This window comes from Fukomys damarensis, unplaced genomic scaffold (assembly GCF_012274545.1).
Source record: "Fukomys damarensis isolate Sample0158 unplaced genomic scaffold, DMR_v1.0_HiC HiC_scaffold_1, whole genome shotgun sequence".
In the NCBI taxonomy this organism is placed as follows: domain Eukaryota; kingdom Metazoa; phylum Chordata; class Mammalia; order Rodentia; family Bathyergidae; genus Fukomys; species Fukomys damarensis.
Genome location: NW_022900913.1, coordinates 7746438 through 7766010, shown reverse-complemented (window position 1 = coordinate 7766010; position 19573 = coordinate 7746438). Strand labels below are relative to the sequence as shown.

Here is a 19573-nt window from a genome sequence, read left to right as displayed (position 1 = left end):
CCAAGGCCATTAATTTAATTCAGTGCTAAACTTCTTTCCATTTCACATTGAAAAAAGCTTTTGTGAGAGAAATGTTTTTCCCAAAGGACCAACAACTTAACGCATTCTGAGGCTATGCTTTTATTGAAATGTTTTTAGTTCTTTTGTTGCAGTGTTATATAGAGAGACTTAATTGTTTACCTAAGGCAATTAAATCAGAAGCTCCATTTATCAATTTCACCTAGAGAATATAAAGGTTACACCAATCTCTTGACACAGAAAATGTTTATACACACATTTAAAAATCCCATCAATCTCTTGGGTGAATTGAAGAACTCAGGGAGTGTTTATAACTGAACTTAACCCTATTAAACATGTGCTATTTTTTGTAATACTTGTCAAGTCCAACATGGGTTGAACCAGGGGACCAACTTTAAAGTTTATTAACATCTTATTGTCAACACATCATTTATTATCATTTTTATATCTCCCTGGTACATTTCTGTGTTTCAGTAGGACTTTTCTAGTGTATAATTTTATTTTCAAATAACTATGGATTCACAGGAAATTGCAAAGATGGCACAGGAAGGCTCCATGTCCTCTTCACCCAGTTTCTTTTGATGTTTTCTTCTTATGTGCCTATGATACAATATTGAAATTGGGAAGTTGGAATTGCAACATGTGCATACAGCACAGCGTCCTTCTGACACATGTAGATTTGTGTAACCATCACAGCCTTTAAGATATTCTGTACATCCATCCCATCAACCCAGCGGTATTTGTGTTACCACCCTTCAGAGTCACTCTCTGACCCACTATCCCAAGCTTCTGGTAACCACTAATTTGTTCTCCATTTTATAATTCTTTTATTTCAACAGTGCAACATATGTGGAATCTTACAGTATTTACCCTATTCCAACTGGCATTTTTAATTTAGTACAGCACTGTTGTGATGGAGCTGGTTTGTATCATGCATTATTCTTTTTTATTGCTGAGAAATACTGTGTCTGTCTTCTGTTGAAATACAAAGCATCGTGCACTCAGAATTTTCTACATGTGCCCAGAGGTCAGAGATCCCCAGACAAGCCAAAAGAGATCTTTTCCTCATCCAAAAACATTCAGATTTGTTCAGTAACCAAACAGTACCTACTTCAGTGCTTCACCAGTTTTGTCTGTGAGCTGCAGAAACGAGTTTTAGAATATAGATCTTTTGTGTATCTTTTCTCCCCTTTGATGATAAGACAGTCAGTGTAAATTAGACACCATTATCACACACAAGTGACTGGTTTTGTGATAAAATGAGCTCCAGACAGTTCCCAGAGGAGAGAGATAAAAAGTGTCAGCTACACTGCAGGTCAGCAGAGCACTGGAGAACTGCCAGCTCCCATTACACAGGGAGAAAAGCTCTTTGCACACTTACCCTCCAATGCCCAATCATGGGAAAATCAGCTTTTCACTCATATATCTTCAGCTGTTCAAAAAAAAGTAAACTTGGAGTGGGGAGAAGACTTAGGGATAATGTAGAATGAGAAATCACCAGAATCTGTCTCCTCACCTAGACAACCATCACGTGCACAGATTCTGTCTGACACAACTGTTCTGAAGCTTTGGAGTGTACTGAGGAGGAGTTGCAAATTTCACTGAAACAGTAAACTGTGGCTAATGTAGATCAGTGTCAGCTCTTGGTTCAGCAGTTGCTACCCAGCACTCAGCCTGTAGCAGGAAGTGAGGACGTGCTCTAGAGCAGCTTATGTGCAGCTGCAAAAGCCAAGGCTAGCATGAAGGACCCTGTCACCCATGTTCTGGGGATCTGTGCTTTTCTACAGCTCCATCCAATCCCAGAAATGTAGCCAGAGGCAGGCACCCCTGTTACGTATGCTCACACTCACTGCATGACTGCAAGTCCCTCTCCTTTGGCCCAGCTGGCTTCCAGGAGATTTGAAAGGTTGGCACCCACCTTCCCAGTTAATTACTTTTCACTTCTTCTGGAAGCCAGTCATTAAAAACTAGAATGTTCAAAAGTAGTTGCATATATGGGAGTTGTGCAGATCCCGGGAAAGACATGGCCTCAGAAAATGACTGCAGGAACCTTAAATCTGTACTGTAGGATGCTTCTCAGTATGGAGATGGTGTAACACAATCAAAACAAAGCAAACAGAGAAAGATAGCAAACTCCAAGGAAGGACAAGAATCTGATTTCCAGAGTTACTACCTCAATAGACTCAAGTTTTCAGTTTTCAACAGCAATCAAGGACTGCAAAAAATACAAAAGTATGGCCAACTCAAAGGAAAGAAACTGACCACTCTCCTTGGAACTCTCCTTGAGAAAAGCCATATGGCTGCTCTATTGGACAAAGATTTTAAGATAACTCCCTCAAAAATACTCAGATCATTAAAAGCAGACACAGAAAAAGTCAAGAAAATTATGTATAAACAAAATGTGGAAATCTAATAGACAAAAAAAAACTTAAAAAAAACCCCAGCAAAATATAATAATTTAAATGACAAAATTGACTAAAAGAATTCAAAGGCAGCTTTGAGTGAGCAGGTAGAAAACAGAATCAACAAACTTGAAGGCAAGATAATTGAAATTATTGATCCTGAAGAACAGAAAAAAAAAGATTAATGAAACCTATGGGATACCAGGGAGAAACCCACAAGGAAAAGGAGAGAAAGAGGTAGAGAAATTATTACAAGAAATAAAGGCTCAAAACTTAGCATATTTGATGAAAGGCATGAATCTAAATATCCAGGAAGCTCAGTGAAATCCCAATATGATGAGATTTGAGAAACTCATACCAAAACTCATTATAATCAAATCGTCCAAAAGCAAAAATGTCAAGAAATCTTGAAACTAGCAGGAGAAGCAAGTCATATACAAGAAATCCTCAACAAGATTCTAGCAGATTTTTCTTTTAAAATCATAAGGTTGGCAGGGAGTGGGCTGATATATTCACAATGCTAAAAGAAAAAAAAAAACTATCAACCAAGAATTCCATACCCATCAAACATGTTCTACAGAAGTGAAAGAGAATTTATGAGATTCCCAGGTAAATAAAACCTTAAAAAGTTCATTACCACTAAAACTTTCTGTAAGTAATCCTAAAGGAGTCCTGCAGAAATGAAAGAACTCTAGGTAGTAACTCAAAGTTAAAATAAAAAGTAAAGACTTATGTAAAAATAAATACATAGGCAATTATAAAAGCTAATATCATTGTGGTTTAGAGTTCCACTTCTTTTTTTCTCCCTAATTTATGAGACCAATATGTTTCAGTGGAGGGGGAGGTTATTAGCCTATAAGACAATTTTATAGTAACTTCAGTTTGTAACTCCATGCTTTGTTTTCTACATAATTTCAGAGACTAATATGTTAAAACAGAAATGACACTTATTATACAAGTATATGATTTTGTAACATCAGTATCTAATAGGGTTACAATGTAACTATAAATGAGAAGAGTTTTTTTATGCTATTGAAGTTAATGATACAAATTCATGTAGCACCCATGGTAGCCACACATGCATGTTCAAGCTCACACATGCGCACGCACACACACACACACACACACACACACACATACACACACAGTAGTTACAGAACATAAAAGAGAATGAGGAGGGCATTAAAATGTTTCACTACAAAAAAAATGTAGCTAAATACAGGAGACAATAATGTGGTATGACAAGAAATGAGGCACATGAAAAGCAAATAGCAAATGCAAGAATTAAATCCTTCCTTATCAGTACTTGCTTTAAATGTAAATGGCTCAATGCTGCAAAGATGGAAATTTTCAGAGTGCATAAAAAATGATTTAGCTGCATGCTGTCTACAAGACACTAACTCCAGCTTGAAAGACACAAATGACAATGAAAGGCTATTTGTACACCCACACTCATAGCAACATGATTCACTAGAGTCAAAATAATCGACTCAGTTTCCATCCACAGATGAATGAGTGAGCAGAATGTGGTGAGCACATGATTGTACACCACAAGCATGCTGCATAGATGAACCTTAAATACTTTGTGAAGTAATCCAGTCACCAAAAGACAAACACCGTGATTCCATTTATATAAGGGACCTAGAATAGTCAAATTGAGATTCACAGAAAATATAATGGGGGGGCAGGGATTTAGCTCAGTGGTTCCACCGCCTGCTTTGCAAGTGAAAGGTCCCGAGTTTGATCCCCAGCACCAGAAAAAAAAAGAAGAAAATATAATGGGAGTTTCTATAGGATGAGGGAGGGGGACAGACAATGGGTAAGAATTTCAGTTGTACAGGATGTGTAGAGTTCTGGATATGATTGATGGCTGTACAGTGATATTGGCTTAACATTGCTGAATGATACATTCAAAATGGGTGAGATCGTAAATATGTGGTTTGATTTTACTGCAAAGATAGCTTTAAAAAAATTTCTGAGCATTTCAGCAAATACTTGTAGATCAGTTTTAGCAGCTCTAGAAATGGGGAGGCTGATCCTAGATTGTTCTTTATATTCCACCTGACCTTAAAAATAAAAGATCCTTTCTCTTATCACTTTGTAGCATCTGGGTATAGAATGGTGCACAGGAAAGACAAGCTACCCAGAGGGAGAGATGCAGTGAAATCCATAATCAGAGTAGACAGGGACACAAGTGACTTCGCTGTTGTCTGTCACCTCATAGTGTGCAGATGGTCAAACCATAAAACCACAACTCAATATTCCTGCCACCAATCAGGAGACTAAGTGGTAGCCCTCATCAGTACAGAAATATGCTTAGTGCAGAACAGAAATGGAAACAATCACAGACCCAACACAGAGACGGGAGCAAACAAGCCCAAAGTCCTGCTACCAGTGTTCACTCCCTACCACAACATTTCATGTTTCCAAGTCCCGCCATTCCATCCTTGCCATCTCCATCAGGCTTGCTCTCCTGTCTTCCACCCCACCATGGCCACCTCTTGGTAGTCACGGAGCCTCGATGTTTGGGTCCTGAACTGTTCCGGTCGCCTGCCACCTGTACCATCAACATGAATCATTCTGGGGCTCTCAGTCGGTAGCATGCCCTTTTCTTATTGTTAAACCAGAAGACAGAGAGCTGGCCCTGCTTGGGGCCTGGGCAGTTCATTCTGAGACCTGCACCTCCCCTCTGCTTGCTGGGTGCCCCTATGGGAACTGCAATCAGGTCCTCAGAAAAGGGGACAGTGAGAAAGCGCTGAAGGAAAAAAGACAACAGAGACCTGTGTCATTTCCAGGTCTACAGGAGGCCGGAGGTCAGTGCCGCAGAGCAGGCAAAGACAAAGACACTGGGAGCTCATCACTGTTTGTGGGGATGGTTCACAGCGGGTATGAGAGGACTTGGGACTCGGAGGGTGGTGCTAATCCTAGACGATGAGGATCTTACGCTAATGAGGATCTTAGGTGGTGGATGAGGAGTTTATGCTGATTAGGACAGTGAGATGCAGAAAAAAATGTTCTTACAACAGCAGGTGGGACGAGCTGAGCTGATAAGGAATTTGACCCTTCCAGTTGAAACCTTTCTCCTTTTGTATTACTACTCCATTCTCAGAGAACCAGGATGCCTTCAGCTGATGTCGTCTTGCCCTTGAGCGTCACAGCATCACAGGACCATTAAGGCCTCAGACAGCCCTGATCACAATTTAATTGTGAAATGACTTTCTCCCCACATTTATGTAGAATACCTCCCAACGTGCTCCCACAGAAGGAGCCCTGTGGTCCGTGCTCTGTGGAGCAACCGTGCCCCCGACACCTCTGCTGAGCTCCGGGCCCTGGAACTGCCTGGCCCTGCTGAACCTCCAGCTTGTCTCTGCACCAGGTCCCCAGAGAGGCGGTGTCCACCTGCTGGTCCGGCCACCTCCTTATTCACCCGAAGAGCTCACCCTACACACATTCCTCTCTCCAAAAGGGAAAGGCATCAGCACTTTGATTACCTTGATGGTGTTAAGATTTAAAAAGAAAAGCTGGGCCCACTCGATTCACACTGCTGCTGAAACGCGAAAGGACATTAAGTCCTTTTCCCTGTGACAAATATCAGGTCCCCGGCCCACAAGTGACCGCTGGTTGAGAGAAAAGGGGAGCCAGAATTCTCACTGGGTACCAAGAATGGCTGTTGAGCTTCTCTGAGCGTTTAGAAAGGTATGGAAAACAAAAAGTCTGGGACATGGAACAGTTATAGGGACAAACTACCTTGATAGTCGTAATAGTGCTGATAATTTCCACAGGAGTCAGAATAGAGAACTTCCTTGTCAATACAATAAGCATGTCTCTCCCACCTTCAGTCATATTGTACTGAAATTTCCTTCTTAATGCACCAGAATTCTCTTCACAAAATGATTTGATCTTGCTGCTCCCTGACCTACAGACCCATCCTAGACGCCCACCTCCTCCATGAAGCCTTCCACAACAAGCCCCGTCCAGGGAGGATGAATTTCCATCTTCCAGAGGTGCTGTTACAAGCGTACCAAACAAGGTCACTTGTGGCTGTAATTATTCTATGTGCCATGTTTTCTTTTTTTCCCCAATTAATCTCAACGTTTCTAAAAACTTGGAAATAGATAAAAAGCCTTCCTTGCTACCTAAAATTCCTGGGATGATTCAAATTCTAATGTGAGAAGACAACTTTTTTCAGCACATAAAGGCTGAAGAAATTATGCCCTCAAAGTAATTAACAGCCCCTGCCAATAGGTCTTCTTCCTAAGGGAATAATTTTACTTGATTTGTTTCTTCCTTCAGATGATCAAAAACATAGACGAAATGTGTCTCTCTTGATAAATAGATTAAGTGGAATGTATCTGACTGCTAACAAAATGTCAGCGAACTCCACTGGAAATGTGAAGAATAAACCATTTGCAGTGTTTCCCCAGTGGCCCAGGAGTGGGAAACAGCTCACAGGGAGGACTCCTGGTCCTCCACGGGGTGTGGGCACAGGGACAGTGAGTGTTGGCACAGTTTGTACAGTGCGTCCGGCCGATAGGAAAAGGCTGCTCCTTGGGTGGTGATACTGCCACCTGCAGGTTACAGGGGCACCTTGTCCCTTCGGGACGCACAGCCCGGGAGCTCACGATGAGGCCACACATTCAGGTCTCCCAGACGCAATTTAAATCCTGACAACGGCGGCCCAAACTAAGGAGTGCCGCTGCCACACCCTCTCTTTCTCCTCACTTGTGTTTTCCACCTTTGCCAATGTCCAAGATCACAAAAAGAACCCTCCATACCCAGTCAAGAGTGTGAACTCCCCATATGCATAATGAAAGGTTGAAATATTTTTTCACTCATGCTGTCGTGCCTCTGTCGCTTCCCCTATGAAGACAAAGAAAAAAGAACACATCTGTCTTCTGGCTTCTGTGCACCTCAGATTTGCCTTCTGACGCCTTGTAGGGGTGCAGGAGCTGACAGCCGCCAGCGTGCTGCACGTAGCAGAAGTAAACTCTTAGCCGGGGCTGGGTCTGACTTCATGACAAACAGATAAAGCCAGTTGCGCAGCGGACTACCCAAGTAAAAGTACCTTCTCTGAGCCTCTTTAAGTGCTGCCATTAAAAAATAAATACTCTGCCCATGGGGTTTTCAAGCCATTTTTGTCAGACACTCCCTCCGCTGTTATCACGGAGTGAATGAAGACACTTCCTATTTCAGTCATTTAAACATCAGCATTTTCTGTACAAGCTAAAATAAGCCTCCTAAACATAGGGTACGAGCAGATACCAAAATTACTAGGGACTATGTTTTATTTATCACCGCCTACAATTAAGATATTGCCTGCACCCGTGCAGTCCTGCTCCTGCCCCAGGCAGTGTGCAGTAGAGGATTTAGCTGGAACTATCACTGAGAGATGTGGTGAAGGTAAAATATGTCAAATAGCTTTTAGGATCTGGCTGCCTATGTCTCCTGGGGGTGTGGAAGAGAAGCTGGGATCAAACTTTGTGTACTTGCCAATTCCACCTGAAATATTCAAGAACAGCCAACTACGAGCACCCATTTGCTTACTTCCAGAAGTAAATTAAAGGAGCAGAATTGGAAGCTGCAGGTGGGATAAATTAATTGCCTTGTTGAATCATTGGCAGTGCCTAAAGTGCTTTGTAAATGAAAAGTACTCCATAAATACGCCATTGTTAAGTACCTTTATCGGTGGGAGTAGCAAGATTAATAATGATAAAGTGAATTAAGGAAGCAGAGTTGGGTTTTATTTTGTTATTCACACGAATAAAAACATGCCCTGCTGGTAAATGTTATATTATAGAGCCATACAATAAAATTCCATCAGAGAGACAAGGTTACTGGAACACAAAGGATGCCTTGTTAGGAAGTATTTGTCGAGCTCCTCTCCCCCATTTTCAAGGTTTCTCTCTGCTTTGCAGAGCTCAGAACTCACATATGTGATCTCGTTCCCCATGTATTTGTGGTTTCACTCCCGCTAAATATTGTAGGCTCCACCATAGCATGTGTTAAGCTGGTTCTGAGGGCTGTGTTAGAATTGCTACATTTTCTGGACTTTTGCAAATACATCAATCAAGAACTTGCTAGTGATAGTTAACATCTGTTGGGCCCTGTGTCTTTGTTAATCAATGTCTGTCAAATGTTTTGTGTACGCTTGCTCACTTAATCTGGAAAATAGTTTCATGAATTAGATATCATTATCTTTAGAAATACCCTGAGGCTTAGAAGCACCGACTAACTTGCTCGATGACTCAAGAGACATCTCTCTGGTACCAAAGTCCAGACATTGTCTGTAAGGAAAGACAATTGCCCCCCATGTCCATGGTTTTTTCATCCTTGGATTTAACCAACTGCAGACCAAAAATATTCTGCAAAAATGGCAGCTGTACTGAACTTGCACAGACTTCCATTTCTTATCATTATTTCACAAAAAAATAAGGAATAACAACTATTTACACTGCTTTAACTATTAAAAATAATCTAATGATGACTGCAGCTATGAGGAAGCCTATGCAGGTGCCACTTATGTAAGAGTGTTGGGCATCCACTAGGGTGAGGAGACTCCTGGTACCCATGGCCCATGGATACCCTGGGACAGCTGTACTACTTTTCTTAGTTGTGTGTTTGATCACCCCATAGAGAACATTTAGAGGTAGGAAACCAAAAAGTGTGCATTGACATGGCCTCCTGAATTCCTTTCCTCTCCCTCTGCTCTCTGCCTCCACCTTGACTTCTCCTCAACTCTTCTCTTCATTTTCTTTTCCACAGGCAAATATGCCATGCGAGACCTGGTCCACAGACTTCCCGGTGGGAACAACAGCAACAACGCAGCCAGCAAGGCCATGTCAGATGACACTGTGACAGCGGTCTGCTGCACCTTGCATGAAGTGATCACCAAGAACATGGAGAACGCCAAGGCCTTACGGGATGCTGGAGGCATCGAGAAGTTGGTTGGCATCTCCAAAAGCAAAGGAGATAAGTAAGTGACCTGTTGATGACTTCATACATCTTGGTACCTCTGCCTGTTGGTAGAGTTGCTTCTAAGTGTGCCTGTCCTTTTCTGATTGTGGGTAGCACTGTTGAATGACCCTGGAAAGCCTTTGTTCCCGTAATCAGGAGAAGGGAAATGGAAAATGCTTTCCAGCCCTCCCACTCCACCCTGAAACCTGATCTTACTGTTGATTTTAACCTGATGAATAACTTAAGTCTTGGGGACTGATAAGGTAGACTTGACAGTACAGCCTGCATGCTGAGGTGTCCCTTTCCACATGGGAGAGACAGCGGCAAGCTTCGCCTGGACATATGACAATATCTAGTTATTGGCCCTGTGGGGCTGTGAGTCCATGTGCTATGGGCCCCTGTCCTTTGTCTCTGTGCCGCTTCAGTTCCGCATAGGAACTCGTCCCACGGGAGAAGACAGAGCACAGTGCACTCAGAGAGAGCGCAGCTCTAACCCAGCATACTTCTTACTAGCTATGCGATTTGGGGCCAGTGTTTCATTTTTATCAAGTCACTATGGTCATACTTTCTACTCCAGGAAGGAGGGAGAGGTTCTCATAACATGCTTCCTGGAATGTTCACTAATCAAGTCCAAAAGGATGAATAGCAGCAACCCAGGTAGAAAGAAGAGAGCAGCAGGGAATGAGGGCTTTGGGAGAAATGGAATAAAAAGACTTAAGACATGCATCTAGGCCATTGTACTGCCACGAGTGGGAATGTCTTCAGTGTGATTTAAGAGTCAACTATTTGTGTGTGTGTGTGTGTGTGTGTGTGTGTGTGTGTGTGTAACTGAAAAATATTTTCACCAGCCCGGGTGCTACTACATCAATGAGCTGTCAATTTTTACAGAAACCTTCACTAACCTTAATTAAATTTTGCTCCTGGAAGTTCCTCGGTGTAATCAAAGAAGATTAAAAGAGTAAACCTTTTGTTATCAAGGGTCTGTCTACCTCTTGGCTTTTCATTCCCTGCTGCCCCATTCCTTTACATCAAAATGCTAAATAATTTTTCTTTTATTATTAAAGACTGTGAGGAACGCACTTGGAGACTTTCTGGAAATTCTATCTCATTACTTCACTTAATTCATAATATTACCAATGTAGGATAAAAGTTTTCCTGATTTCTGTGTAAGCACCCTGAGACTTCCGAAGGGCTCCAATCAACAATCCAGCATTAAAATTTCAAGGCTTTCTTGTATCAAGTAGAGAAGCTCCACTAGGCTCATAGAATAATTGTGCAATATAACTTTGGCTTAAATTTTACATATATATAAAACACTATACTATATAGATGGAAGTTACATAATTTTCTTCTTTATATGGCTTCAGTAAATCTTTGAGATTGCTAATTTGAGCATTGAACATTAATACATTAATACTTTTTGAAGCATAAACACATAGACACACAATAAACCCACAGTCCACAAAACACTTTCATATCTGTCAGTCTTCAAGGGACATTAAACAGTTCCAGGACTTTCTCTGAGTGTTACGATGAGAGCTGAGAAGTGAATCAACATGCAATGATTCTCTCTGATTTCTGACTTCTCTGTGTGGTCAGCATCACTAAATGGGCCCCACAGAGGAAAGATGCTTTCATCTTTCCTGTGCCCAAAGGAAACTGCTTAGCGAAACTATTTCCAAACCACTGAAAGAGGCAGTCTGTGTGATGCTATAGTGTACATCCCTGTTGCTAATCCAGAAATGCCCTGTTAAGTCTCATCCAAACTTGATTATTGTTAGTGGGAAGGCATTCTCACTGCAGATGATCGCAGAAATATCCTTTAACTTGACTAACAATTCCATTATGGAATAGTCATTTTTTTCCCCAATGTCGACAGCCTGGATTTGTGAGTTTAATGAGGAATGCTGAACAAGATTAAATGATGCATCCTTCGTTATAGTTCTCCTGCTTAGTTAATGTGCTCCATTTTCCCCCCCAATGTCGACAGCCTGGATTTGTGAGTTTAATGAGGAATGCTGAGCAAGATTAAATGATGCATCCTTCGTTATAGTTCTCCTGCTTAGTTAATGTGCTCCATTTTCCCATGTAGCTTTTCTCCTTTTTGTATACTAATTTGAGGATCAAAACAAGGATTTTATAACTTCTCATTTCCTACCTACTCTTTGGTATGGTTATTGCTTTTCACCACTCTTAGAACAAAATGAATCCAAGAGCATTGCTCCCAATGTTAGCTTGAATCTCACCACTTAATGCACAACTGGACTACGCGAGTAGGCCTTGAGACTCCCATGACCATCTAGAAGTATTTCAATAAAATAAAAATTCCTTATTGAAAACAGAACTTTGGAATTGGGAATGATTCCGTGATTGCAAATTGTAGGAATATCTACAGTCAGCCTAGTTAATTCATAAAATGCTTGCAAATGTGTCCACTCTAAATTGTTCTTAAATATTTGCTTCCAGAAAGAAGTTCAGCTCCTACTTGATTTTTCTTTCAGTTAGAATCAGAAAACACAGATGGAAAAAATATATTCCTCGCTGTGATTCCCCACTCAAATGTCCTTATATATTTTACCTCTCAGTGTATGCAAGACATTCAGAGATGTTAATGAGTCCCACAAGCGAGTTGACGGTCAGTGTGGGGACCGCCCTGCTCACTGTGACTTGGAATGGCACACAGCCAGGGGGACTGGTGTCCTGCGGTCCCGTGGCTGGCATGGCTGCGTTGAACAGCTGTGAGGAACCCCACCAGCTGACATCCTCGCCAACACTGGTTTGACGGGTCCAGAGAAAATCAGGCGTCGTGTAAATGTTAAGGGAGTCTCTTGCTCGCCATTTGAAAGTCCTGATCACTTATTCTTTCCACATCATTTTAAATACCCATTGTGGACATTATATCATGTCCATCTGTTTCAAGAATGCATTTTTTATTTTAACAGTTATGTGGCAAATAGTGCTGAATGTGTCACTGTATTTTGTCATAAGACAGAAAAGCCATTAACGGTCTCAACTGTTACTTGTCAGGAAAGAACTGTGTTTTGTGGTTCGGATTATAATCACTTGTCACATTAGAAACGCTCAATTGTTCAAGTCCTTCAATCAATAGTTACATTTTTTTTTCCAGTAGAAGTTTTTATGGTACTGGTCCAAGAGATGGATCAAAATTAAAGTATAGAAACAAAGTAATGTTTCTTTGACCTGCACAAGTTATTATACCACGGTGGTGTATTGACATTTTAATTGAGAGGTTAAAACCTGCTATTCATTACACATTCATCCTCTTTCTATTTTGTAACTTAGAATTAGAAACAAAAAAATTACACCATGGCAGAAGAATTTTTGTATGCTAAATGTTTCAAGTACACCATCAATACCTGAATACTAATAGACGCACCTCCAGGGTTGTGTGACTGTTGGCACAGACAAACCTCTAGCTAATGATGATAAAATACAACAAAACAGAGCATTTAATCTTTGTTCAGTGTTGATGATATAAGAATACAATGTACCTCTATCTGTATCCAAGAAAAGGTCTAAAATTCTCTATCTTTAAGTGAAAGGAATTTAAAATTACATTTGGAGCATGATACTATCATAAATTTGGAAGTAATTTCATAACTATTCATTTTAGTAAAATAAAATATTGCCGTAATATAGCTAATCTTTCCTAGACAACATAATAAGATTTATGGGAACCCTTTTTTTCATTTTCAAATACCTAATATAACTAATAAAGCCAAAGCTGATTTCCATCTCAGAAATAATGAGTAACAGTTACTGTTGCCCTTCAGTAAATGGATGAAGCTTTAGAATGAATTGATCTAAATCACAAATGTGAAGAACCAAGATGGCAGCCAGTGTATGGGGTGAGGATTGGCGTCCCATAATGTCACTGTGAAATGCACATCCTTGAAGTGTGCATTCACTCTGACTCTCAAATCCAACCTTAACCTGACCCATCTACTGTCTGCTCATTTTTTATTTCACAGCCTCAGAGCTATTCTGCTTGGTGGGTCTGGCAGCCACTGCATGCCTGTCAGCTTCCGGGCTGGTCATCATACCCATGTCCTCATGAAAGAAAATAAACTGCTCAATACCTGGAGTCCATGGAGCAGGTGTCCACACTACAGCCCATGGGCCAGATCCTACCCACGTCTTACTTGTTGCGACTCATGTTTCATTGGTATACGGCCACACTCATCCACTTGATTACATTGGATTGGTGATCACGATGCAGTGGTGGAATTGAGAATATACGGCCCCCAAAGCTATGACTCCCTACTGTCTGATCCTTCACAGCACAAGTGAGCTGGGCCCTAAGATAGAGCACAGTGGCAGTGGTGGTCACAGAATTGTGCAGCCAGTTGTGAAACCACTAAAATAAGAATTTCCAGGTACTTAATAGCATCAGTGACCACTAGGCAAAGTAACTTCAAAGAATCTGACTGCATTAAATCAACATGGATTTTTTCTTTTTTTTTTTCTTTTTTTTTTTTGGCCTCTTCTCTATGTTGAGATGAAGTTTGGCCCTGATGCTGGGGGCAAAGTATTTAGCTGGGTTTTCATAGGTGTATCTTGAATAAAGTGTATGAAGCTCTGTCCGCGTGCTTCTGTGGCCTTGTTTTCTCACTGTGCACTGTGAACCAGAGAACAGAACCTGAAGTGCGTGCAGGGCTGTGTTTGTAGGCTCTTACACGTGTGCTTTCCTCCGCATGTGTGGGAAAGTGTGTGCATGCATTGGCATGGGTTTTCTTGTGCGTGAGCTCTGCAGCAATGGAGATTGGATCCCCCAGATCACACAGGGGTGCAGAGCTGGCACTGTGTGTGCTCTTGGGCTGCCGTAGAAGCAGCGGATGCCTTTTCTCTCATTACTCAGTGTTACCCAGTGTTGCCATCAAACTCCTGAATCAGGCCCTGCTCATCACTGTTTTTTACTTGTTTCTGTTCCATTCTGTAGTCAAATGCTACATCTAAATTCTAAATACTACTGCTCTTGCATTTGCAATTTTAAAGTTCTTTGCCAAACTGCAGTATCTTGCTGTCTCTCACCCTTGGGGTGTGTTGATAAGAACAGGGATGAAAACTGGCAGGACAGTGTGATGCACTCCCCAGTTGAGAAGAAAAGAGCCAGAGGAGCCAGGGATGTGGATTTGACATTTCCTGCCCAGTTGGTGACCACGCCCACCCACCCGCCACTCACCATCACATTTCCTGTCTTCTCTCTGTCAGGCACTCTCCGAAGGTGGTCAAGGCTGCATCTCAGGTCCTCAACAGCATGTGGCAGTACAGAGACCTGAGAAGTCTGTACAAGAAGGTAAGGTCTGCTTCACTTGCTCGGCTTATGAGCTGCACATGGCAGAACACAGACACGCACAGTGTGTGACCATAAAGAGAGGCGTCACACATACCGAGAGCTGTAGCAGACAGCCTCAGATACTGAAATAAGAATCAACAAAGAAACATATACATATGTACATACATACATACATACATATGTACATGGCTCACCCTGTATCTCCTAAACACATACCAAGGTCCGCCGCCAGCCATGAGCCTTCGGGACAGAACAGAACCCCTCTCATGAGAAACTTAGCCAAAAGTATCTTTTTGTTTACCTAAGGGACTGTGATGTTTAATTTGCAATTAACCCCTAATTGTAGATATTTATGGGGCACAGTTTGATGCTTCAGGACAGGTTCTCATTGGTAATGATCAGTTCAACATATGTAACTTATCTGTCAACTCAAATGCTTATCGTTTCCTTGGTTGAGAACATTCAAGGTCCTTTCTTCCAGCTATTCTGAAATGTATGACACAATATCAGTAACTCTACTAAATCACCTTATAGAAAGGACATGGGCCTGATTTCCTGCACAACAGTGTTCTACAGTAGGCTAAAGAGTAATGAATGGTGTGGAGGGGTGTAAAGCTTCACCAAGCCATTTTGGAGAGGGGACAGAAAGATTATACAAAGCAATTTGGGAAGTCTAGAAGTGTTGCAGCCCAGGAATACTAAGTAGAAGACCCAGTCACCTGCCCCATGTCCCTCACTCCTGAGAACTTCACATTTGCTGTCCAAAGGGAAAGAGACAGTGGCCCGCTGGCTGCCATAGAGCATGGAGGGGCTTGGCAAATGTCTGTCACACTCCTGCAACACAGGCAAGAATCCACACCACACAGTGCAAGGGTTCTTCATTCCCAGGGTGCTCAAAGATAAAATCTTTAAGATGAAGATGCCGCATCTTGAGATTTGGGTTCTACACTTCATTTCCAAATGCTACTAAAAAAACGGAATCCAAATTTTTCCTTTCTGATTAGGAGGAAAGAATTATTTCACAGATATCTCCCAGAAGCTGTTGTTTGCTGTTAGCAGTCTAGCAAGCGTGGGTCGTTTCCATTTGAGGTAACGAGCTGTGGTAGAGAACACCATGGATACCTAGGGGAGAAGTGCCGGGACTCAGGCTAGGGAAGGGCACACGGGTTTCTGTCAACCACGGCCCCACGCATCTCATTGCTGCCACCTGGCTGTACGTGGAGAAAGCAGTGCCATCGTCATTCGGACTGCACCCTGCACCTCCAGGCTGGCACACAACAAACTCCTTGGGCAGGGGTATGGGACCACATCGTAGGGAGACCAGCTTGCCAGCAGAAAATTTTGTCTTCTTCTAATGGGGGAAGGTAAATATTTAACAACTCACTCTACTAAATTATATATTTCTAGATTTCTCCCAAGACCCTCTTACTTCTCTTCAGCATTCATTGCTTTGCACTCTAAGGTTATAAAGTTTAGCTTATCTATTTCTCTTTCAGTGTTTTCCTATTCTGTAAGAGGTGGTGTGTTTAATTGGAGCAAAGATTGCGACTGAAATGTTACACAAGTGTTCTAAACTGGTTAAATCCTTCTCTGAACATTTTGCACGTTAGGATGAGCAAATGTTTTGGGTTCTGCTCTATTTTGCTTGAAATTCAGATCTCAGCATCCCTGCTTAGTTCCTTCTTGGACTCCTCCAGAAGCCAAATGAGTTTTCTCCCAGGCAAGGGTCCTTGGGCTAAACAGGCAGCCAGACGTGAAGAGCATGCTATAAATTAGAAGGGAACTGGTGAATCTGACTCAGTGGCCCCAGAAGCTTAAAGAAATATTACTGCCTCAAAGAAATTGCTTTCTCTTGGTTCCAGATTCCTCTTTGCTGAAATGCATCTGCTCAGATTGCTGTGCATGGAAGGAAAACAGTTCTTAGAGTCTCTGAAAGCTGTTCGTTGAGCAGTAGAATGATTTTTCTACCTTAATTTTTATCCTATGTTGGCAGTAGAGTTCAAAATGTGTAATTGTCTTCTCTTACAAATAAGATTTTGTTGACAGGAATGGAACCAAAATGCAAGAGCTACAGATGATTCAAAAAGGTTCCTATGTTGGGGCTGTGAAGAAAGTCGGGAAACGGGCTAGGGAAATCAGTGGTGATGTTTTTAGTTGACCCATGATTTTGAAATATTGAGAAAGAGCTGTTCTTAATCATTTCCAAATTAATGCAGTTGTGAAATGAAACAAGGACTTCTGCACTTGCTGCCCTACGTACTGCTAAGAGCAAGGCTCAAAAACATTCTCCATTTGAAAAGTCCTTCTGCGGGAAAATCACTTTCGTTCCTCCTCGTGAACTGTTTCATCTGCACTTCATGTGCCGTGGAGAGATGTCTGATCTGTACCTCTTCATTATCTGTACTTCAAATCTATTCATTCAGCTTTGCAAAGGAAGAGTTCCAAAGAAAATTTCCAACATGGAAGCAGCTACTGTGGGTAAAAATGAGAGATGGGACAATTAACTGGCAACTTCATTAGATCCTAGATTATATACCTCAGGTCGGGTGTCCAGATGGTTAACTTGCCTGTGCTGGCTGGGCTGCTCAGAAAATATGTAAGATACTTTATCTATATAAATAACCAAACTTCCTTGAGGTTTATATGTAATTAAAAAAAAAAAAAAGACAAGCATCCCACGGGCCTCAGAATGGACACACCTGTAAGCATGAATTGAAGGAAGGAAAATTATATGGCCAAATCATGAAGGATGTTTACAGATTGCATAATTCAAAGGTCAAAGCTAAAGACATTATGGTGAGGGAATACATGGGGGAGAGGTGGAAGCTGGAAAGGCAGCAGCAGATGCATGAGAGAAATGGGCTTCGTCCTCTTAGACCCAGGCCCAGAGGCCAGGGACTCAGCACATTCACTTGGGATTTTACCTGGAAAGAGACATGGCCTTCTAGGTGTGTATTCTCACCAGTACACAAGTGTGTGCATTCGGAACACCTTGGGAGCCCAAACACATCTGTTACCTGAACCTTCAGTTTGAGGGAGGCTGGGCCTCCTGGGTTTGCTCTTCTCAGGAGAAATGAACGATTGTGGGGAACACTTGTCACAGGCAAGCAAAAGGACGACCGAGAGTTTTAAAGTCTGTAAGTGTAATAAGCACAGAGAGAGCTATAAAATATCTTTATTGCCCCTAGGGGATGTTTCATAAAAAAAGGCAAGTGTGGCTTAGAAACAGATAGGACAGAGGGGTGAAAGATAGAGGAGATCATAAGTACCTGGCCTTTTAGAGCTCTGGACTTACAAACAGCTCACTGGCAAAATAAGGTATTATGAGTCCCCATGGTTGGGGACCTTGGGATGGCTGGTTTGGGATGAAAGAACATACATTTGGTGAGGAACACAGGATAAAAGAAGAGACACACTACTGTGTACCAATCATTCTGCAGTACCTAAGTATCTGCAGTAGGTCACCAGGAAATGAACTGGTTCAGACACAGACCAAGTGAAAAGCATTGTGCCAGCTGAACAGGCCTCTTGGTGAAGCTGCCCCAGCCAGGCAGGGGCCCTGGGCCAGCAGGAGGTGCTGGGCCAGCGGGCTGCTCCTCCCCCGGCAGCTGGTCAGGTGGAGAGCGGGGTCTGGCTCTTCCTCCTCTCGAGCCAAGCCCTGGGGAGACAGGGCGTGAAGGAGGGCAGCAGGTGCAGAAGCTGCCAGACTCCTGCTCACACCCAGGAGCTAGAACCCAGCTCCAGAGCCGTGCCCAGCTCTGAAAGAGATGCCAGGAAAGGGGCAGAAGAGTGGGTGGTGGGAGAGGAGCGGCTGTCTCCACTCCACAGATCACCCCCTTTTTTTCAAATATGTTTAGTGTCGGGAGCAAATACAAGCTCACGGAGCGCGCTGTTCCGTTGTAGGGTGGCTCACTTGCCCGAAGCACAAACATCGTAGCTGTGACTTTTGCCTTCAGAACTGTACCAAACAAGGTTGATTCCTCGTGCCAGCCTCGCTGGTCCGGAAGCTCCAGGAAGTCATCCTTTCTGCAGATGTGCAGAGCTCCAATACCTCAGCAGGGCCAGAGCCATTGCCGTGCTGCTGTTTTGTCCCATAGGCACACAGCGTCACCAGCAGGCACTGGCAGAGTGTCCTCCTCCACGTTCATGGGAGCCCTAGGAGGTAGGGGGAGGCTGTGCTTCCCGGGCTGGGCACTCATCCCGTGCTAGCAAAGCTGGAGGTCCGATGGATGCCTGAAAGTATGGCCATAGTACTGGGAGGAGGTACAAGGAACACAGGACTTAAAATTCAGGTGACCCAGAGTCCAAGGCCCAGCCTCGTAGCGTGATCTTGGGCAAGTCACTCGGGCACCGAGCCCGTCGCTGTACGAATGACAGGTGGCTCTGGGTGAAGGGCAGGCACAGGGAGAGCACATGTGGTTCTCCAGGCTTCGCGGCCAGTGTTGGGAGATGTGTGGGGGTGTTTGGTATCCAATTTCCTGCACCTGAGGAGCAGCCGCTCCCAGTGCGGTCTGCAGGAAACTCTTCAAATGGTCTGTGGCCAGTCATGCACCAATAGCTCCTTCTCTGAGGCAGCTGGACACACACTCAGGGCCCTGCAGGTCTGGAGTTCTGGGCCCCCAAGCACTGCCTCTTCCCTCTGCTTCACGTCCCAGAGTGTTCGACCCTGCATCACAGACCTTCCCCTTCATGCCAACTAGAGACCTGGGCATCTCCGCCCCAGGCCTGCCCCACCCCTGGCAGCCCCCTCTCTGATGCAAAACCCACAGCCGCTGCCTCACCGGGTCCCGATGGTCTCAGATGGACGGCAGTTACCAATATGCTCTGTTAAGTGTGAAGCAATGTACTTGGCCAACAAACACTGTCCCCGCTGTCCTGTCCC

The 19573-nt window shown here is 43.1% G+C and overlaps 1 protein-coding gene across 2 annotated transcripts in view; it reads left to right on the top strand.

The window, feature by feature from the left end:
- Ctnnd2 (catenin delta 2) overlaps positions 1-19573 on the top strand; it is a 376658-nt gene that overhangs the window by 319373 nt on the left and 37712 nt on the right. For both annotated transcript variants that reach the window (XM_010611978.2, XM_010611974.2), the window contains 2 exons: positions 9183-9393; positions 14607-14691. In XM_010611978.2, coding sequence (XP_010610280.1) covers positions 9183-9393; positions 14607-14691 — 296 coding nt within the window. The remainder of the gene's footprint in view (positions 1-9182; positions 9394-14606; positions 14692-19573) is intronic.